The sequence below is a fragment of the Syzygium oleosum genome, unplaced genomic scaffold, assembly GCF_021117445.2.
Source record: "Syzygium oleosum isolate NSW1041296 unplaced genomic scaffold, Sole_v2.1 Sole_v2.03, whole genome shotgun sequence".
Classification (NCBI taxonomy): Eukaryota; Viridiplantae; Streptophyta; class Magnoliopsida; order Myrtales; family Myrtaceae; genus Syzygium; species Syzygium oleosum.
Window position 1 is genome coordinate 9,554,499 of NW_026607487.1, and position 18,728 is coordinate 9,573,226.

At 42.8% G+C, this 18,728-nt stretch overlaps 3 protein-coding genes across 4 annotated transcripts; 2 read left to right on the plus strand and 1 right to left on the minus strand.

Annotated features, from left to right (window-relative positions):
• The first annotated feature begins 250 nt into the window (after window positions 1–250).
• Window positions 251–6,829, plus strand: LOC115679067 (serine/threonine-protein phosphatase PP2A-2 catalytic subunit). Of its 2 annotated transcripts, XR_008816118.1 has the most exons (12): window positions 251–414; window positions 1,966–2,022; window positions 2,791–2,874; window positions 3,359–3,430; window positions 4,143–4,214; window positions 4,470–4,510; window positions 5,332–5,398; window positions 5,532–5,723; window positions 5,865–5,954; window positions 6,040–6,147; window positions 6,226–6,400; window positions 6,599–6,829. XR_008816118.1 is itself a non-coding variant. In XM_030602614.2 (11 exons), exons 1-11 carry the CDS (start codon window positions 319–321, stop codon window positions 6,289–6,291), a joined length of 945 nt encoding a protein of 314 aa, XP_030458474.1. In that variant the 5' UTR covers window positions 251–318; the 3' UTR covers window positions 6,292–6,829. The 2 variants fall into 2 exon arrangements, 1 of the variants encoding a protein (XP_030458474.1); XM_030602614.2 differs by having other exon boundaries at window positions 6,226–6,829.
• Window positions 6,830–11,567: 4,738 nt separating this feature from the next.
• LOC115679242 (phytoene synthase 2, chloroplastic-like) lies at window positions 11,568–13,583 on the minus strand. The gene is made up of 6 exons (XM_056309618.1): window positions 13,256–13,583; window positions 13,061–13,111; window positions 12,652–12,824; window positions 12,211–12,446; window positions 11,912–12,104; window positions 11,568–11,720 (listed from the first exon to the last, which is right to left on the minus strand). Exons 1-6 carry the CDS (start codon window positions 13,581–13,583, stop codon window positions 11,568–11,570), a joined length of 1,134 nt encoding a protein of 377 aa, XP_056165593.1.
• A 2,984-nt stretch (window positions 13,584–16,567) lies between these two features.
• Window positions 16,568–18,388, plus strand: LOC115679065 (probable polyamine transporter At3g13620). The gene has a single exon (XM_030602612.2). The coding sequence runs from the start codon at window positions 16,666–16,668 to the stop codon at window positions 18,133–18,135; it is 1,470 nt and encodes a 489-aa protein (XP_030458472.2). The 5' UTR covers window positions 16,568–16,665; the 3' UTR covers window positions 18,136–18,388.
• Window positions 18,389–18,728: the final 340 nt, after the last annotated feature.

Below are 18,728 nucleotides of genomic sequence, written 5' to 3' on the forward strand. Positions count from 1 at the left end.
TAATAAAAAAAATAATAATAAAAAAAGGCGGAGGAGCTCTCAAAACATTGATCTCTTCTTCCCCCTTTCCTCTCTCTCTCTCTCTCTCTCTCTCCTCTGCTCTGTGTTCTCGCTCGCTCGCGATTTGGAGGAGGAAGAAGAAGAAGAAGCCCCCGGGAGGAGGCGGAAGTTTTTCGGTGGGGGGGTTCGCGGGCCGGAATTAGGGTTTCGGTCGGGGCGAGTTTAACCGGGGGGGAGGGAGCGATCTGTAGATCCGCGGGTTCGGGGTTGGGGGAGGAGCAAGGGAGTAGGAGGAGGAGGAGGAGGAGGAGGAGGAAGATGAGCTTGGATTCTTCGGTTCCTTCCAATTCACATGGCAACCTCGATGAGCAGATTTCTCAGCTCATGCAGTGCAAGCCGTTGTCCGAGCAAGAGGTGCTTCTTCTTTTTCTCTCTTCCTTCCCTCCCCCACCCCTCATTTCGCGAGCGCTCGTCGGTTGGTCTGTCCGAACACGACCCGCGGGCCCTTTCTCGCGTCCTTGCCGTTTTTTTTTTGTTGACGTTTGTGGTCTTTTGGGCAATTTGTGTGGAGGGAGGTCCGGCGATTGTGCCCGAGTGATTCTGCGGATCGGGGTCGATTTGTGGCGTTTTTTTTTTGCAATCTTCTTTTGGGAATTGTTTGTTCTTTTATTGATGCGATTCGATTGGGTATGATCCGTTAGATTGGCTGAATTTAGAGGTCCTTCTCTTACCTTTTAAGGTCGGATCTGTTGGGATTTCATCCTCGACGTGGATCCATTAGTAGGCATAGTAAAAATGGCAACTGGTTTCTGCTGGGTCCAATTTGTTTTCTTGGCATCTAATCTTATTTGGTATTGGACTGAGGATTCACTCGGAACTCGTTTCTCAAGGTTCGTTTCTGTTGATAAGAAATGGAGGTTCATGGCATGGCCTTTACCTTTTATGAGCTATATTCTATTTTTATTGGTGTGATTGGGGTACTTTGTTGACCTGCCAATGGTCCGGGGCATCGTAAGACAGCTTTGTTGATTTTAAATTAATACCCTCTAGAGTGGTTTTGTCTAAGGAGACTTTGGTCCGATTATTACTGCCCAGCTAGCGTTAGCAGTTTCTCCGGTGGGCTGTTGGCAAGGTGCATTTTCGAATATATTTCCTTATCCTAAGAATTACTAGAATCTTCATCTTAGCTCAGGTTTGGGGCAGCTTCCTCTTTGTCGCCATCAGATCGGCTTTGGCTCGTCAGCACCTTTATTCTTATCCTGTGCTAATTTGCAGGTTTCATGCACAAAATAAATTTTTCCTCTTTTCTCCCTACCTTTGTATTCACTTGTTTATCGGGAATTACTTGCCAAAAGCTCCTTTTTCTGAGCTTCAAGCTCTGAACATGAGCTGTCTTATTGTTCTTGCCTGCTATGGTATCTTGCCCAGTAACATGACGCCAGCTGAAAGAATGAGCTAGACAATATAATTGTACTCGTTGAGTAGTGTACTTGGTTTAATACATATGCTGTCTATATCACCCACCGAATGGTCTGGAGAATCTGCTGTTATCTTGCTTAATGGTCCAATGGATTTATCGATGGTTCAAGTTATTGCTCAGCATATTAGGTTCTTCATTTCACATAGAGGAGGTGGATAGGATAAACTGCTGTGGGTCTTATTAATTTTCTGCTTTCCCTCTGGAAGGAGGATTCAGCAATTAAGTGATTTTCAGGAAGAAACAGTGTCTCCTGTCAAACTTATAAGCTTCATTAAGCTTTGGCTTTCTTTCTTTTTTTCTGGTGAGCTAGATGGCGATCTTTTCTCTAGAAATCGTAAGTAGATTATTTACACCACTTTCACTGCAAGATTGACCTGACGGTGGTTTGGAATATAGAATAATGCTTAATTTGTGTTGGAATGTAGCCACAAGTATACTTTTACTCTAACTACAGTAGCCAATATTGATGACATGTTGTTACACAGGTAAGGGGTCTATGCGAGAAGGCTAAAGAAATATTAATGGAGGAGAGCAATGTTCAGGTGTGCCTTCTACATGGATATTGTTTTGCTTGTAATGTCGATGCACTTTGCTTTGGATGTACCTTTTCATGATCGAATTCAACCTAATACCTTGAAATCTTGCTCTACCCCTGGTATACTTAATTCACTTCTCCGTGAATGGTAAACTGCAAATTTAATTTCTGGGTGTTGATTTTTGTAACCAAAGTCATGTTTTGACCCTTGAGGTTGAGTGAAGTCCATTAACTTTGGTTACCCAAGCAGAACTTTTGAGTGCTGATGGTTGTCTGGGAACCAAAAGATGGATTCTCTCTTATTCTTCATAAGATCCTAAGTGGGCTACTGACAATTGCTAATTCTAGGCAGTGAGTAGGGATACTTGGAACTTTTGGCAAGTGTTTGCTGCTACATGCTTTTAAAATTGGGAATATAAACTTCCTGCATTGACATTTGGGAATTGGGAATTCTTATTAATATTAATATCTGAAAATTATCTACTGACTGACTCGATTTTGGTCGTCTTCATTTTCAACCATCCAATTTGTTTATCTTCTTCATGTATCCAACCTTTTACTATTCATGTTGCTTTCAAAGAAGAACCTGAATATAGCTGAAAATATTAAACTTAGTTTGATTCAGCCTTTAATTGGGTATTCTGTATTTTTCTTTTCATTCAATCGGAGTTGTCTATGTCTTGACTATATGCTGAATTTCAGCCACAATCTGATGGGCTCATTAATCTTTCAAGATGCAATTGGTGTAAGTGTCTTCTTTTTTCATGTGTTGCAGCCTGTAAAAAGCCCTGTCACAATATGTGGTGACATTCACGGCCAATTTCATGATCTTGCGGAGCTTTTCCGCATTGGAGGAAAGGTATATGCTTTCCTAGTGGATCTTATCTGCCGTATATGCTTGGCTTTACTCATTCCAATTTTGCCAACTTAATTGCTTTCCATATATAAGTGGAGATAAGAATCGTTACTTGTATTTGTCCATGTCAGTAGTCACTAATTACTATTCTGCTGTTTGGTTACATGTGCGGAAATGTTGACTGGAGGGTACTTTGATACGTGACATACTTATATGAAGTGTCAATTTTGTATCTGAATTTGAATAGCCCTTGTTTTGAGAATTTGATTCTTTGAAATTCTTCCACCTGAATTATGACCCAGGTACCTATGTCACTGTGTTTGTGTTGACTAGAGAAGAGGTCCACTATGTTCGATGGCTCATCTTTGCCAAACCCATATACATTTGCTTTAATTTCCTGCTTCTTTAGTGAAAACTTGTGGTCAGTATGTCCAATAAGTGTAAAATAGGCAACCACAACCTCATCTCTATTTGTCTACTCTTGCAGTGCCCTGATACGAATTATTTATTTATGGGAGATTATGTTGATCGTGGATATTATTCGGTCGAAACTGTTACAGTAAGTACTTTTAATTCTTTGTTTGAGTTTCTTATTGAATCAGTGGATTGCAGCAGAAATGAGAAACTTATCATTTTGTTTGAATTCTTACTCTTTTTGAAATGGTTTCTGCTTCTTTAAGTGGATCCTATCTGTTTTAGAGAGTAAAAACAACATGAAGAGCACTGTATATGGCTCACTTGAAAGGCTTTGGAGGAACTTGACATTTGTTGCGTTGTATGTTGCTTTTTCAGCATTTAAGTTTCTTAATAATGTAAGCTGGTGTCTTGCTGTTGATGTTAACAATTTTCTGCTTTTGGTGGGACATGTTGTTAAAAAGGAAAACAAATTGAGGATGGCGTGGGAATTATAAAACAGGGTTTGTATTTGGGGAAAAGAACCAAATATTCTCCTAAGTGGTGCATTGCTTAGTTCAGTACCCTTTGTCCATCCTGCAACCCCATCATTGTTGAGACATATGCTTGTACGTTATTAGAGACATATGCTTGTACGTTATTAGTGGAGATATTTAATATTACCCATTGGAAGTTAAGAGTATTCCTATAGTTGCAAATTATGCTGGGTAGTAAAGGTCTCCCTGTTAGCTAAGTTCATTGTGGTGGAGTATTTTTTGGAGCTCTTTAAGTTTAGACAATCTGTGACGTTGACATTGAGGTTGTGTTGCAAGTGATAAGATTGTTAATGTTATTCTAAGATTGAGTGGTTTATTCAGCTCCTGGTCGCTCTCAAAGTGCGATATCCACAGCGAATTACCATTTTAAGAGGAAATCACGAAAGCCGTCAGGTAACAACTCTATACTGCTACTCATCGTTATTTCAATTTTATTAGGGTTTTCTATGTTCAGTTTTTTATCTCAGTAACTCCAGACAATTTCTCGGTTGTATTCAATGTGCTGATGCTTGTATTGCTCTGTTCCTTCCATTCTCATGGCTGCATGTGGAACGGCTTCCAAATTTTTATGTTATGCCTTTTATGGTTCTTTATATATCAAGTATGAGGCTTCTGGTTATAATATATGTCTTGTACTTTGCATTGCAGATCACTCAAGTTTATGGGTTTTACGATGAATGCCTTCGAAAGTGAGTAATTGTTTGTTCTTCTTTTGAGTTCCTTCGCTGTGTTAACTTTTGATTGTGGTTCTTCTGGATGTGCTGCGGTATAGGTCTTCTTAATCTGTTTTTATTCTGGCACTCACTTTGGAGAAGTTTACAAAAATTGAAAGCTTTATCTTCGTGAGAATTAGCAATCCTTGTTGTGGTTCAGTTGGATACTATGGCTGATGGTAACTATTGTTCTATGAACTTTTTCCTTTAAAAGGTGTACTACTTTATGACCTAGTAATGTTTCTTTTTATGTTCTTTGTTTTCTCAACTTTAGTCCATAGCAGTGAGTAAAATGGAAAAGCGCAATTCTGTCCTCAGATGTGCTAGGAAGCTTGAATCAATGTTGGTATTAGTTGAAAGTTGAACAAGGTACCGGTAATATCTTAATTGATTTTACTAGTCGGTCTCGATGTCTCCTATTTGTTTGAATTTAAGCATCTGGTCTGGATTTCTGCAGATTTTCTTGTGTTTATTGATGTAGTTGTGCATTACTGTTCAATTCATAACCGATCCGTTTTGGCGCATTATATAATATATCCCAAGGTGACTTCTATCATTATAAAAGCTAATCTTAGTTGCAAGCACGTGTTGAATAAGTTTGTTTTAGAGGAGGCAAGTTAAAAGTTAATGAGACAAATTGCTTTTTTTTTCTATTAAAAAAAGAAGTTTCATAGATGCATAGATTCAATATCTGATGTGCCTGAAAGCTGCATGCTGCTGCCTTATAGTCATGTACTTTCTTATTGACTGTCTCCTCTCGAAAAGCTTGTAACAGGAACTCCATTTTCTTCTTGCAGATATGGCAATGCTCATGTCTGGAAGATTTTTACCGATCTCTTTGACTATTTTCCGCTGACAGCACTGGTCAGTCTGATCTTTTGATTATAATAAAAAATGTTAATTCATAGAGCGAGATCCTTCATCCCTCCACTAACATAATGCCATAGAAATGAAATTATCTATGGTCTTATGAGCTATTGCTTCTCTTTTGTTGAAGGTTGAGTCAGAAATATTTTGCCTACACGGTGGATTGTCACCTTCTATTGAAACCCTCGACAACATTCGGAATTTTGATCGTGTGCAAGAAGTTCCTCATGAGGGCCCCATGTGCGATCTATTGTGGTCCGACCCTGATGACCGTTGTGGTTGGGGTATCTCACCCAGAGGAGCTGGATATACCTTTGGCCAGGTTGGGTTTCTTTTTGCAATTTTAGCTTTTTTTCCTTTTCCTCGCATTAGTCTGGAAGAATGGAGACCTTGACATGTATTTATTTTTTCACAATGTCTGGTAAAGCTTTCTAAGCAGTGGCCTTCCTGATTATTATGGCAGGATATCTCTGAGCAATTTAATCACTCCAACAATTTGAAGCTCATTGCTAGAGCTCATCAGTTGGTTATGGAAGGATATAACTGGAGCCATGTACGTCTACGTCTTACCTAGTTTGTGATTCTTATCTTTTGGGTAGAATGGAGAGGTTATGTGATTGATAGCACGTTCTCGACAGGAACAAAAAGTGGTCACCATATTCAGTGCACCTAACTATTGTTATCGTTGTGGAAACATGGCATCCATCCTTGAAGTAGATGATTGTAAAGCGCACACATTCATTCAGGTATCTCCACAACGCCGCCTCCCCCTCTTCTCTCTCTATTGGGTTAATATCCTGAAGACTTGATCTATGATTTTGCAGTTTGAGCCTGCTCCTAGGAGAGGAGAGCCGGATGTAACCCGTAGAACACCTGATTACTTCCTGTGACATATTTGCATTGAGAAGCTAAGCTTATCGTGGTCTTCGCTCTTGGGCTTTCATATACTGGGCTGTTCTGGATTGTCTTTTGGCGCGACAACATATATGTATCACGGAGGTTGGTGAAGATGCGCAGCAGGGGGCTCACATTTTGTATCAGTGCCTTTAGATCTCAAGTTTCTGTGAGGGAATTGTGCGTTATAGGCTGTCGATGAGTGGCATGTGTAGCATTTCCAGGGAACAATGTGGCATCTTAAGTTGTCTTTTCTAGTTCTCATTAAAATTTTCTTCTTTTTTCGTTTTTATCCTTCTGTAGAAGTATCACTAGAGGACGTCGGAGCTTGTAGAGGGATGACTTGACTTCTCTTATAATGGGTGCTTTTCCAATATCCCCCTTGAAGTCGTCTGGTCCTGTCCTGGATGGCCTCTTTCTTTCCCCTCCTCTTACTGAAGAAGGTGTGCTTCCATGGTACTTTTGCACGAATCGTGCTGCGGACTCGATCGACCATGTATAACAAGAGATGAATGCGTAACGAGATCAATTGCAGAGACTTGTGTGATGAGCATTGTGTTTGTGAAATTAGATGCTGAAAGTAAGCCTGCTGTGCAGCCTGTATTCGATGTGGGGTTACATCTACTCACTGGGATGGAGGGAGGTGCGATGTTAAGAGTCGACCTTAGCAGAGTAAGGTTTCAGCAGGGTTTGTTCTTCTAGTCAAGTTAGCTGCTTACAATTCTTTCCTGGATAGAATTTCAGGATTCTTAAGCAACTTTCTAATTTCAATCAAATCCGACAGATTATCGTTCTCAGTGGGTTCACACATATTTTGTCTCTGCGTAGCTGTTTAAGCTTCGAGTGCTTGTTATTGTGCTGGTGGCGTGCATGCATTTTCCAATCCTATTGTCATCGGTGAGCACGCCCGCGCGTCTGCTAGATTATGACTGATGAATATTGGGAGTAGGAACAGAAAGATCAGGAGGATCAATGAATCGCCAGTCGCACAAGTAGCCATCATCTCTGAACTCCTGAGCTTTTCCTCTCTCTTTTGGCGGAACGGATGTGAATTTTCCTGGTTTGGAGTACGATTCCCTGACCAAAGATTGCACGCATTTTCGAAGCTACTCTTCCATATTGAAGATGCTCGTAAATTTTTTAGGACCAATTGCAAAAACTTGGCCACAGGAGACTTGTCTTTTACTTGACAGTGTAGCTATCATTTTTGCTTTCAAAATTTCCGCCTTGCACGAGCCAAGAGAACTCTCTATAGATAGTTTAACCTCAAGTGTTGACTATTAGGTGTCAGTAGGGGTGTCAATAGTCGGGTCGGGTTTCTATGATACCCGACCCGACCTGAATCACGAGGGGCGCATGCTTTCTCTGACCTGACCCGACCCAAAACGCATAGAACCCGAAGCGAAAATCCGGGTCGGGTCGGTCCGGGTTTTCGGGTTTGCAGTTGGGGGAGCAGGAGGAGGTGGGGAGTCGCTGGAGGGAGAGGACGGCGGTGCTGGCGGTGGCGCCTCCCCAGAGCAGGAGGAGGTGGGTAAATTGGGTTCTCGGCCGCCGGCAGCGATGGCGGCGAAGGACGGGTGGGTGAGGACGCCGATGGCGGAGGACAGGATGGTGGCCGAGCTCCTGATGCGCCTCAGGCGGGATCCCCACCACCACCACGCCGCATCCGCTCCCCCCTCCTCGGCGGCGGCGTCCCTCCTGCCGCCGCCGGGGTGGGGGATCCGGCAGCCGCGATCGAAGGGTCCTCGTTCTGGTGCGACGCCGCGTCGCCGGCGAAGAGGTGCGGCGACTCGGTGAGGAACAGCCCCACGACCCCGCTCTCGTGGAGCGCCGGGACCGCCTCCTCCTCCGGCACCGCCGACGGGCTCGACGACTCCAGCTTGCTGGTCTGCAGCTCCTCCGCCTCCACATCTAAGGTAATCTCTCTCTCTGTCTCTCTCTCATCTGGCTCGAGTTGCGCAGAAAGATGCGTGCGTGTTCTTCGATCGGTCGTAGCTCGATGAGCAGCAGCTCCCGCCGACGCCCTGGCCATAAAGCCGCACCGGTCCTCCTCTGACTCGGCCTACTCCGCCATGGTGAGAGAGAGAGAGAGAGGCTGCGATGGTCTGGTGAAGGAGGAGGAAGAAGAAGAGGGGAAGCGAAGAAGAAGAGGGAAGAGAAGAGGAGGAGGAAGAGGATCCAGGGTTTTTTAAGTCACGGGCCGGCTGTCAAAAAAGCCCGGCCCGAAATAAAGATAATATTCAAAATTTAAAACTATTCCCGATCCAGAGGAGGCCCGCCCCGAAGAAGCCCTAAATTTCGGGGTTGGACCGGATCGGGCCGGGGCGGGCCAGGCTTTATTGACAGCCCTAGGTGTCAATGGTTTCAGGATCGGACATTGGAATCGAGAACCGCTAACTAAATACTGGTTCTAAAAAATGGAAACCGAAAATCGCCTGTTGATTTCATGAACCCACGAGGAACCAGATCGGACTGGTCCCACTAACCTTCACGCGATCAGTGGCTTGTTTTCTAGCAAGCCATGAACCGGTCCCACCAAGCTTCCTTTTTTCCAAGCAAAAAAGAATGCCCCGCTCTTTAATTGCCCCGTTGTTTGTAAAAAGACCTCCCTGTTCTTTAATTGCGCTGCCTTCAGACCAAACTCAAGTATATGGAACAAACTCATCCAGAACAGTAAAATAGACAACTTTAAAATGACACAACAATCACAACTCAGGTCCCTCCATGTTCTGGTAATTCTGATTCCATTATTGGCGTTATCACATCATAGGATTTCTCAACTTCCATTGACATGTTAATATATCACCTGCTCGAATCAAGCAACACGTCATCAATGGAGAATATTTGTCGTTGAAGAAACCGATGCTTTCCATTATTTTTTTCAATTGACTTTATTAAGTTGTCTTGTTGAATAAACTAATATTTGTCTTTTGCTAAATCATTCATTAAGTTGTCTTGTTGAAAGTCCTTCGTGCATGTACCCAACATTGTTCTTATAATCTTCTTCTGCGTTAAATACATAGACCTTGAGATGGGATTTGGTTATATAGCAGCAAGCAAATCCCATGCCTTGTTATGTTGTTCGGTCCTATTAAATTCACTTCACTTCCACAGACAATTCTCACGGAAAAAATACAGTTCACTGAATCTTTCCTATCCTTTTAACCAAAAAAATAAAAGATAATTTCCTATCCTTTACGAAAAGATAATTAAATGATCATATCTTATATTAACAGTCAACTCAAACACTTGGTCATAATAAGTTTTTAGGGCGCGAATGGTAACCATTTCGCTCCGTAAATCAAATTCTTGCGAAATTGATTTCGGAGAAGAAATCTGTTTGATAAAACATTACTAATTCTGCTCAGAAATTAATTTCTAGAAGAAATCTGTTTTGATTTGTTGATTTTTTTGCATCTAAAAAATTTAAATTTCACTCAAAGTGAGTGGCCGGTATTCTAAGCCATTCTGTGAATTTTAAAATTTTTTATTTTTTGATTTTTTTGGGCACCTCAAAAAATTTAAATTTCACTCAAAGTGGGTGGCCAAAGGTATTCTAAGTCATTTTGTGAAGTTTTGAAAATTTTGATATTTTTGGGCACCTCAAAAAAATTAAATTTCACTCAAAATGGGTGGACACATGTATTCTTAAGCCATTCTGTGAAGTTTTGAAATTTTTGATTTTTTTTTGGCACCTCAAAAAATTTAAATTTCACTCAAAGTGGGTGACCACAAGTATTCTAAGTTATTATGTGAAGTTTTGAAATTTTTGATTTTTTGATTTTTTGGACACCTAAAAAAATTAAAATTTCACTCAAGGGTGGCTTCTAAGCCATTTTGTGAAGTTTCGAAATTTTTTATTTTTTATTTATATTTTTTGAAAAAAATTCACAAAATTTCCTATTTTCCGGAAATTTGACTTTTTTTTATTTTCTGGAAATTTTTATGAATTTTTCTGGAATTTTTCAATTTTTATGCATTTTCTGAAAAAAAAAATTAGTAAGATCTCAAAATGTGTTGTAAAGGCCACGGAAAAGAGAGAAAAAAGGGAGAATGCATTCTGGAAGATAGAAGCTACAAAAAGTAACTCTATTTTTCTTGCCCAAAACTCATTCCGAATCAAGTATTTTTAACAAACGCATTTTTATTCCGAATGCAAAATGCTCCAGAATGCATTCCTGAAATTTTTTAATAAACACATTTATGTTTTGAATGCATTCTGAGCAGAATTTTGCTCCGAATGGATTCCATGCGCGCCCCTAGTGTCCATGCAGCCCAAAGAGTGTCCTCTCAAACACGTGCAAAGAATACTCTACTTTCCTCTCAGTATTTCGAACAGCGAGTAGATTGCAGAAATTAAAAATGCGCTAATGGCAGCAATTAGGGTTTCCAACTTACAGCAAATGGAAGCAACTGAGAGCAAGAGAGGGAGGTGAGGCCGTGAGTTGTGTTTGTGAGGAACGGCCGGAGGCACAGTTGTGAGTCGATGGGAGTTGAGAGACCGACGAAGTTGCTTGAGAGAGACCAAGACAAAACGAGACGACTGACGAGTGAAATTAGGGATTTATTAAAAAAATATATTTTATCAGTTCAGTTCGAGTGGGTTAGTGGGCAGTTCCACAACTTGAATCGGGAACCAGACCGATACTCACCGGTATTGGAACCGGGAACCACCAGTTTTGAGCTGTCCGATCCGGTTCTGGACGGTTCTCGGTAAATTTGCACGCCGTTGACTACAGAACTCACAGCTCAAAGGCTGAACCGATTCTCTCTGGTTTTTTCAGGCCTTGTCGCGTGATTTGCCTTTACAGTCGGTGAAATCGTCTCCGTTCATGTTTCGATCTATTGTGTCTTTCACGTGTCTCCTTGTACGTATGCACTACCTAGAAATGAAGTTGAAGCAGCAGCAAATACTCCTATCCAATAGCTGCTGACATTCCTTGATCCCACTACTGTAGAAAGTGTAAGATGAGGAGCTGCAAGCCATTTCTTTTAAGCAAAAGAGGACTGTACTTTTGCCCGAAACAAATTTCATTTCATGTGGATAAGCTCACACTATAAGGCTGTCAATCGACGTCTCACTGTAATTACAAGAATTTAAGCAAGCTTCGATGGAGTCTTTGGAGAGTTTCTGCTGTACGTCATGTGGAAATGAAATCAATAATCATGCACAAAAACCTCCATCAGATTTCTGAAGGGGTCGTCTTGATCTATCAACATTTCTGTAATCGGAAAGAAAGCCACCCAGATTTGCATAGACAATATGTGTACGCTAGGCAGCCTTTGAAAACGCTTTACTGTATGCCAGTGGCAAAGTAAGAAGCTTCTTAGTCCTCCCAACATAAGCTCTCTTTGTCAAGTTGTCGTAGTCATTCTCCTCAATCTCATCCAGGATCTTGCGGTATATTATTAACGATGACCACACCTGCAATTTGCCCCGCCACATCTAAGCATCAGTACACACAACTTTGAAACATAGTAAAACATATCTGTTTGCTTTTGTTACTAATAAGTTTGCTTGCTCTGATGTCTATGGCAATGAAGTGTGTTCCCTGATGGTGGAAATTTTGATTTTGCGTTTTCTTATGATCAAAGAATGAAGTCATCGTAACTTACTGGCCACCGGCTGGCCTTGTTGAGATGAGAAGCTCCATCCTCGGCCATGTTAAAATAAAATCTCGCCCTTGTGATCTGCTGTTTGATGAACTCCCTCCAACCATCAGTCACCCTTCTTGAGAAAATATCCTTGTCGCTTAACCCGAACTGCGCAAGCTCGTCTTGAGGAAGGTAAACCCTGCCCCTCAGAGCACTGAAATAAAGAAAAGCATATGGATTTGAGCAAGTTCATTGATGAGGAAAATCCAAACTAGGCAAGCGGAGTATAGATAATATAACCCGAGGGGTACAACACTTACTCCTCCCCAACGTCCCGGAGTATGTTGGTTAGTTGATTTCCAATACCCAAATACAGAGCTGCATTGTATATGCCTTGAGCGGAAACAGAAGAATCCGGTGCAATTCCCATCACCGGAACACTCATTAGGCCAACCGTTCCAGCGACATAATAGCAGTATAGATAAAGCTCTCGAAAGTTCTCGTAGCGGCATTTTCTTGTGTCCATTCTCATCCCCTTAATCATGTCCCTAAAGGGCTGCCAAAAGCAACGCACAACATTTTGCATCAATTCAAGTCATTCCCTGAAAGTCTCATGCCAGTTGTTTTGATAGACATCCTATTTTATTTATCTCTAACCATGACATTAAAGCACTAATAAAACATCGATCTCTTTGACAATAGAATGATTCATTTCCTATCCACACATAAGTTGTTGAGGCAATGTGCAGAAAAATCATTACCTTAATGTCTAAGGGGAATTTGAATACGGTGTCCGTAAGCGCAGCATCAAGCATATCATAAGGGCGTCCATCAAATAAGTCCTGAAGTCGCTCTTCCCACCGATCGAGAACAGTGGAGCTCATGTAGGTGGCATTGGGACCATCAACCAATTCGTCTGTTCTTCTGCACCATACTGCAAGCAAAAACAATCCTTCTCAGTGACAAAGGGATGATCACATGTCCCAGAATGATCTTTCGTAACCTCAGAAAGGAGGAACCTATTTTTTTGGATCGTTCTTGGCAAAGAGTGTTAGAAAGTTCCGTGATGAGACGACTCTTAAGGTCAAGTAAATGACTTTGGTGTCTGGGTCTAGCTACTCTGCAAAGCACTCACAGTCACATGACTTCTAGTTAATTCTTAGTCCTTACCGTATATTGCCCATATAGCCTTCTGCCTTTCCTCTGTCATCAATAAAGTTCCTGCATCAAGGAACATTCAAGAAAAATCAACTGCCAATCCTCTCATAATTCATACAAAGAAAAAGTAAAACAATTGATGACATTAGGATCAAATGTCATCTGTTGAAAATACAATGTCCGTTTGAAAAATTTAGAGATAACCACCTAGATAAAATGTTTTAGCATATTCGGCGCAAAGCTTCCGACACCTTTCGTAGGCCTCATCAAGAAAAGCCGGTTGAAACTGCGGCTTCCGGTGCTCACTTTCTGCGAAAAGCCTGCCGGTTCGAGACTGCTTTTCGACAATCTCAACCAACTGCAGATCATTGAGAGAAATCACTTGCTTTGGCAGCTCAGGGAGAGTGTGAAGGCCGGAACTCTTTGGAGCGACCGTCACTTGGGCTCTTACTAAAACCCCAGATTTCCGAGTGCTCGGCCTGCCAATAATCACCGTACGGAAGGGCTTTGGTATCGGAGAATACGTCGAACACATTTGGCTCAAACTCTCGAATAACTTCTTCGAAGAGGATTAAGGAAAATGTAAAGAAGAGTTGCTCACTCAAGAAAACAGCCTGATTCGAGTAGCCTGACCTAAAAATATGCAGAGAACACAAGCATGAGCATATCCTTATCCTTGTAAACCCCTCCTTCCTGTGGTGTCTCTCCGAAAAGCACTAATGAAGTTACAATGATGGTTGATACTCACATATATTGCAATCTTCAGGAAAACCAGTTTGGTGTGTAAGAAGGGACACCGGAAGAGGCACAATATTAATATATCTCGGGCCCATTGTTTTCAGCAGTTGTTTTTTCTTTTAAAGGCTAATCACCGTTCCTTTCGACTAACAAGAGCAACTCCTGGACTTGTTCTTAAGTTGCCGACAAAATGGAGTGACTTGAACTATCGATAGTTACACCAACTAGGAGATTAAACTCTTGGGACATCCACAAACATAAGAACATAGGGAAACAGTCAATTTGATCCTTGAAGCTCTCACAAGCACTAGTTAGCTTCTAAGTTTAGCCTGTTGCTGTCTATTAGAATAGAGCCATGAAGTTCTTTCTTAAAGGAAAAACAGAAACAGAAAAATGAAGCACATTAACTATCAATGCTATGATCACAATGCAATGGAACCATATATTTATCAAGAGATAACAACACTTACACTAGACCTGAAAAAAGAAAAGCACGTGTTCAGGTATTCTTCGTGCACTGTAATTGGCCTTGTCCACCGTAAATATTTTTCGACGAGGGCATATACCAAGAACCGGAAATGCTTCCCACCGAATTATTCTTTTTAACAGAAGTTTAGGTGGTGCAATCTTGTTCTCAGAGATGCGGATTTGTCTGGTACAGGAGCATTTCCAGGTGGTGGCATTGTTCCTAGCTCTGTCTTGTTCTTGCTGCATCAATGAGAATAATAATCCAAGAAGATACCTTCTTTAATGTTCTTTATACCTGAACCCATCTGTTTCGTCGTTTCATGCATCAGCTTTGTAGTCTCGTAAGTTCTTTAATAGTTCCAACTGGAATTAAACTAATTGGGAAACCCAAGAGACAGGACAGTCCCTTGGAATTGAACTTGCTCAAATTGACAAGGTCCATTTGTCCCCTTATAGCCAGGAGCGGCCAAAAGGACAATCCCTTTCCTTTTCCTCATACATAGGCAATAAATAGAATTAGGTCCCTCTTTGTATATAACTTGGTCCCCAGAACGGAGGCGTTTTCGGGAATAAATTTCTTCTAAGTACCAAACTTTGTGAAATAAATAAACAAAACTTCAATAATTATGGGAAAATAATGGTTAGTGAGTTCTAAGTCTGTTACAAACCCAACTTATAGACCATCTGGTCCTTTTTGGACTATGCTTTTGGGTTAGTAGGAACTGGCAAACAGCATCAATCCGGCTAGATGCTGAAGACGGTAACTTTATCTTGCTCGGAATTGAAGAGAAAATGACGTGAATCCCTGAGTATTATCCATGGACCGATGGAATCAGACCTGCCCTACTCAGAATCTGGAAGAAGACTTGTTATTGGCCTTCTAACCTCCTGTCCTGTACTTTCTTAGAAGAATGTTGAATACTCTCCTGACTTCACTTGCAATGGCGATGTTTCTTTGGCACTATCCTGTTTCAATGGAAACGTGCTTACTATCGGCCTAGTCGGGACGGACAAGGCGGATGGTGGGATCGTGAGAGAGTGCGACGGGGCATAGGGTCGAGGTCTGGATTCGAGTATCGGGAAAAGCACTTGGATTTGCGAGTGCAGAAACATTGCCAACCATGAGAAAAAGTGATACTCGACACCAGCCGTTCTTGTTTTCCAAGTGCTTCGAACAAGTTTGCTCCGAACCCTTTTTCTTGCACTTCATTTAAGAGACAAAGATTGAGCTTCACGGGATGTTTCGACAGGAATGACTCCATGCAATGAAATACCATTTAACGAAGGTTGATATTCGATTCTTATTGGATCGGGTTCTGTGACAATTCGAACTGAAGATAGAATGCATGATGAAGATCTAGAACTAATCGATCTATAAGAAAGTAAATGCAAGGAAATGAAAAGATAAATCGATAAACTAAAAAAATACGCGGTCGTGGTGATGATTGTGAATCCTTTACAAAGAGTACAATGCGGCCATTTATAACCCGCAATCGATAGTTATAAATGGTTATTGAAATTGAAAATATAACCTCCTAATCCTATCTTCAAGTAAATAACTTCTTAATTCTATCTGCACTTACAAGAAATTATTACCATCCACAAATTTCTATTATGCAGTAATACTTATTTTAAAAAAAGTTACATATCTGAAAATATCGCTACTCCGTATACATGTCGATGTGGATGACTTCATCCCAAGTAAACCTGGCTATTTCGGGCCGAGACCCAAAAACTGTACTCCGGCCCGAAACAACGAGAACCGGGCTATTTCGGGCCGGTCCGGATCAAAGCCCCACATATCCCCCTTCAAAGCCTGTTTCGATTTTGTGCTTTCGAAGCTTTCTTTTTTTTATCATTAGTTTAGAGACACTGGCACACTGCGAACCTCTTTTTCTCTATTTTAATCGTCTGAACACGCATGGTTGTCGCGATGATTCGAGCTTTTTGAATGCTGATACGACCCCGCGCGGCATGGGCTGACCATTGTTGACTCCCCGGCTTTCGTTTCACATCCACTCCCCGTCCTCTTGTGCATTTGATTAATCGAGTAATCATCATCATCATCATCGTGCGCCCTTTTCCCCTGTCCTTCGTTATTTAGAAAACGTTGTTTGCGTGCGCAAATCGTGCTTTGCTTTTTGGGTCTAAAAGCACGACTGCAAATTGCCAAAGACAGCGATGGCTATGGCTATGTTCCATGGGGTTTTTAGGCACCACGTACCGAATAGAATCTTGCATATAAACTGCGTTGGCATTTGGACGCACTGCGCTGCGCCCCATGCTGACCTCTCCGTCGTCGCATGCGAGAGAGACAGAGAGAGTGATGTTTTGCTGCTTTACAGTTAGCACTTGAGTTTCAGCAATGCGGCCATTGATGAATTAGTGAACACCAAATCTTTCCTTCGACGATGAGCCCCGAAATCCACTCCTCCCGAAACCTCGGACCGCTCTCATCGCCCCAAAAACCTCCCAAAGGCCAAGAACCCGCGCAGCGGAACCCGTCGGCTGAGCTCCCCATCACCACCGCGGCCGCCGCTCCCGCCGCCTCGGCCTCCAAGAAGCTCACCCTGGTCCCGCTCATCTTCCTCATCTACTTCGAGGTCGCTGGCGGGCCCTACGGTGAAGAGCCCGCCGTGCAAGCCGGGGGACCCTTGCTGGCCCTCCTCGGCTTCTCCATCTTCCCCTTCATATGGAGCGTCCCGGAGGCCCTCATCACCGCCGAGCTCTCCACCGCGTTCCCCGGCAATGGCGGCTTCGTCATCTGGGCCGACCGCGCCTTCGGCCCCTTCTTCGGCTCCCTCATGGGCACCTGGAAGTTCCTCAGCGGCGTCATCAACATCGCCGCCTTCCCGGTTCTCTGCATCGACTACTTGGAGAAGATCTTCTCCGTGTTCGAGTCGGGCTGTCCCCGATACCTCGCCCTCCTGTTCTCGAACCTGTCCCTCTCCTTCCTCAACTACACCGGCCTGAACGTCGTTGGGGTCGCCGGGATCGTGCTCGGCGTCGTTTCTCTGATGCCCTTCTTACTAATGTCCTTGATCGCCATCCCCAAGATTAGGCCTCACAGGTGGGGGAGCTTGGGCCAAAAGGGTGTCAAGAAAGATTGGAACTTGTTCTTCAACACCCTGTTCTGGAACTTGAACTTCTGGGACAATGTGAGCACAGTCGCCGGAGAAGTGGACAAGCCACAGAAAAATTTCCCATTAGCCCTTCTTGTGGCGGTGATTTTTACTTGCGTCTCTTATTTGATTCCTCTGTTCGCCGTGACGGGTGCTGTCTCAGTGGACCAGAGTGAGTGGGAGTCCGGGTTCCATGCCATTGCAGCTGAGATGATCGCAGGTAAATGGCTCAAGGTCTGGATCGAGGTTGGCGCAGTGCTGTCGGCGATCGGGCTCTTCGAGGCCCAGCTCAGCAGCAGTGCTTACCAGGTCCTTGGCATGGCAGATATCGGGATCTTGCCCGAGTTCTTTGCCGTGAGGTCTAAATGGTTCGGCACTCCCTGGGTGGGGATCTTGCTGTCCTCCCTCATCAGCATTGGCGTCTCCTACATGGACTTCACCGACATCGTCTCGTCGGCGAACTTCTTGTACAGCCTTGGGATGCTGCTCGAGTTCGCAGCGTTCATTTGGCTAAGGAGGAAGCTCCCGTCGCTGAAACGGCCATACCGGGTACCGCTGGGCGTGCCGGGGCTGGTGGTCATGTGCTTGATACCGTCCGCGTTCTTGGTGGTCATAATGGTGATCGCGACCAAGGTTGTGTACTTGGTGAGTGGGCTAATGACGCTGGGTGGCATTGGGTGGTTCTTCTTGATGAAGTTCTGCAAGTCCAGGAAGATTTTCAAGTTCGACATCAGTGATGTTGAAGTCGCACAAGACTAAAACACAGCAATATGCAGGAAACTTCAAATCACAATCAAAATCTCATCTTTGAGTTCATCTAGTTCTAGCTGTTTCAATTTAAAAATTTCTTTCCCAATCTGGTGCTTTGGATGGATGATTTTCGGCAATCTTTGTCATTATCAATTATCACATGTGGAGCTTAATTATTGTTCGAATGAGGTGTGGATATTGTCTGTACTGAAGCAGCACATGGGTGGCACGTAATGGAATGAAATCCCCCGCCATTTCTTGCTGTCTGTTTTTAGAAGTAAACAAAATGTCGTGTCCACTTTTCTGCATTATCTCTTCTCTGAGTCCCGAGTGGCGCGAAAATGGAGGATGAATCTGCCAGATAGGATAGCATCTAAGAAATCATATTAGATAAATCAATCGATCCCGTTTCCAACCAAGTGGGAAATTTATTTAAACTTCCCAACTTGCTCTCAACTATCTCAATTTGGCAATGAACAATATTTTCTACAGAGTCTCCCTGCTCTGTCCAAGAAAACCAACAAGAAACTTCATAAATTAGTTACAGAACAGTCATCTTCAATCACAAGAAGTTAAAAGAGTTAGAGAACGGTCAACTCATG

What these genes read in the sequence shown, in the direction of transcription:
- LOC115679067 (XM_030602614.2), top strand. Translation starts at nt 319, where the DNA reads ATGAGCTTGGATTCTTCGGTTCCTTCCAATTCACATGGCAACCTCGAT. An exon ending in TTTTCCGCATTGGAGGAAAG is followed by an intron (nt 2,875 to 3,358) that starts GTATATGCTTTC and finishes CTACTCTTGCAG; the next exon opens with TGCCCTGATACGAATTATTT. An exon ending in ATTCGGTCGAAACTGTTACA is followed by an intron (nt 3,431 to 4,142) that starts GTAAGTACTTTT and finishes TGGTTTATTCAG; the next exon opens with CTCCTGGTCGCTCTCAAAGT.
- LOC115679242 (XM_056309618.1), bottom strand. Translation starts at nt 13,583, where the DNA reads ATGTGTTCGACGTATTCTCCGATACCAAAGCCCTTCCGTACGGTGATT. An exon ending in AATTCCCCTTAGACATTAAG is followed by an intron (nt 12,447 to 12,651) that starts GTAATGATTTTT and finishes TGCTTTTGGCAG; the next exon opens with CCCTTTAGGGACATGATTAA. An exon ending in CTCCGGGACGTTGGGGAGGA is followed by an intron (nt 12,105 to 12,210) that starts GTAAGTGTTGTA and finishes TCTTTATTTCAG; the next exon opens with TGCTCTGAGGGGCAGGGTTT.
- LOC115679065 (XM_030602612.2), top strand. Translation starts at nt 16,666, where the DNA reads ATGAGCCCCGAAATCCACTCCTCCCGAAACCTCGGACCGCTCTCATCG.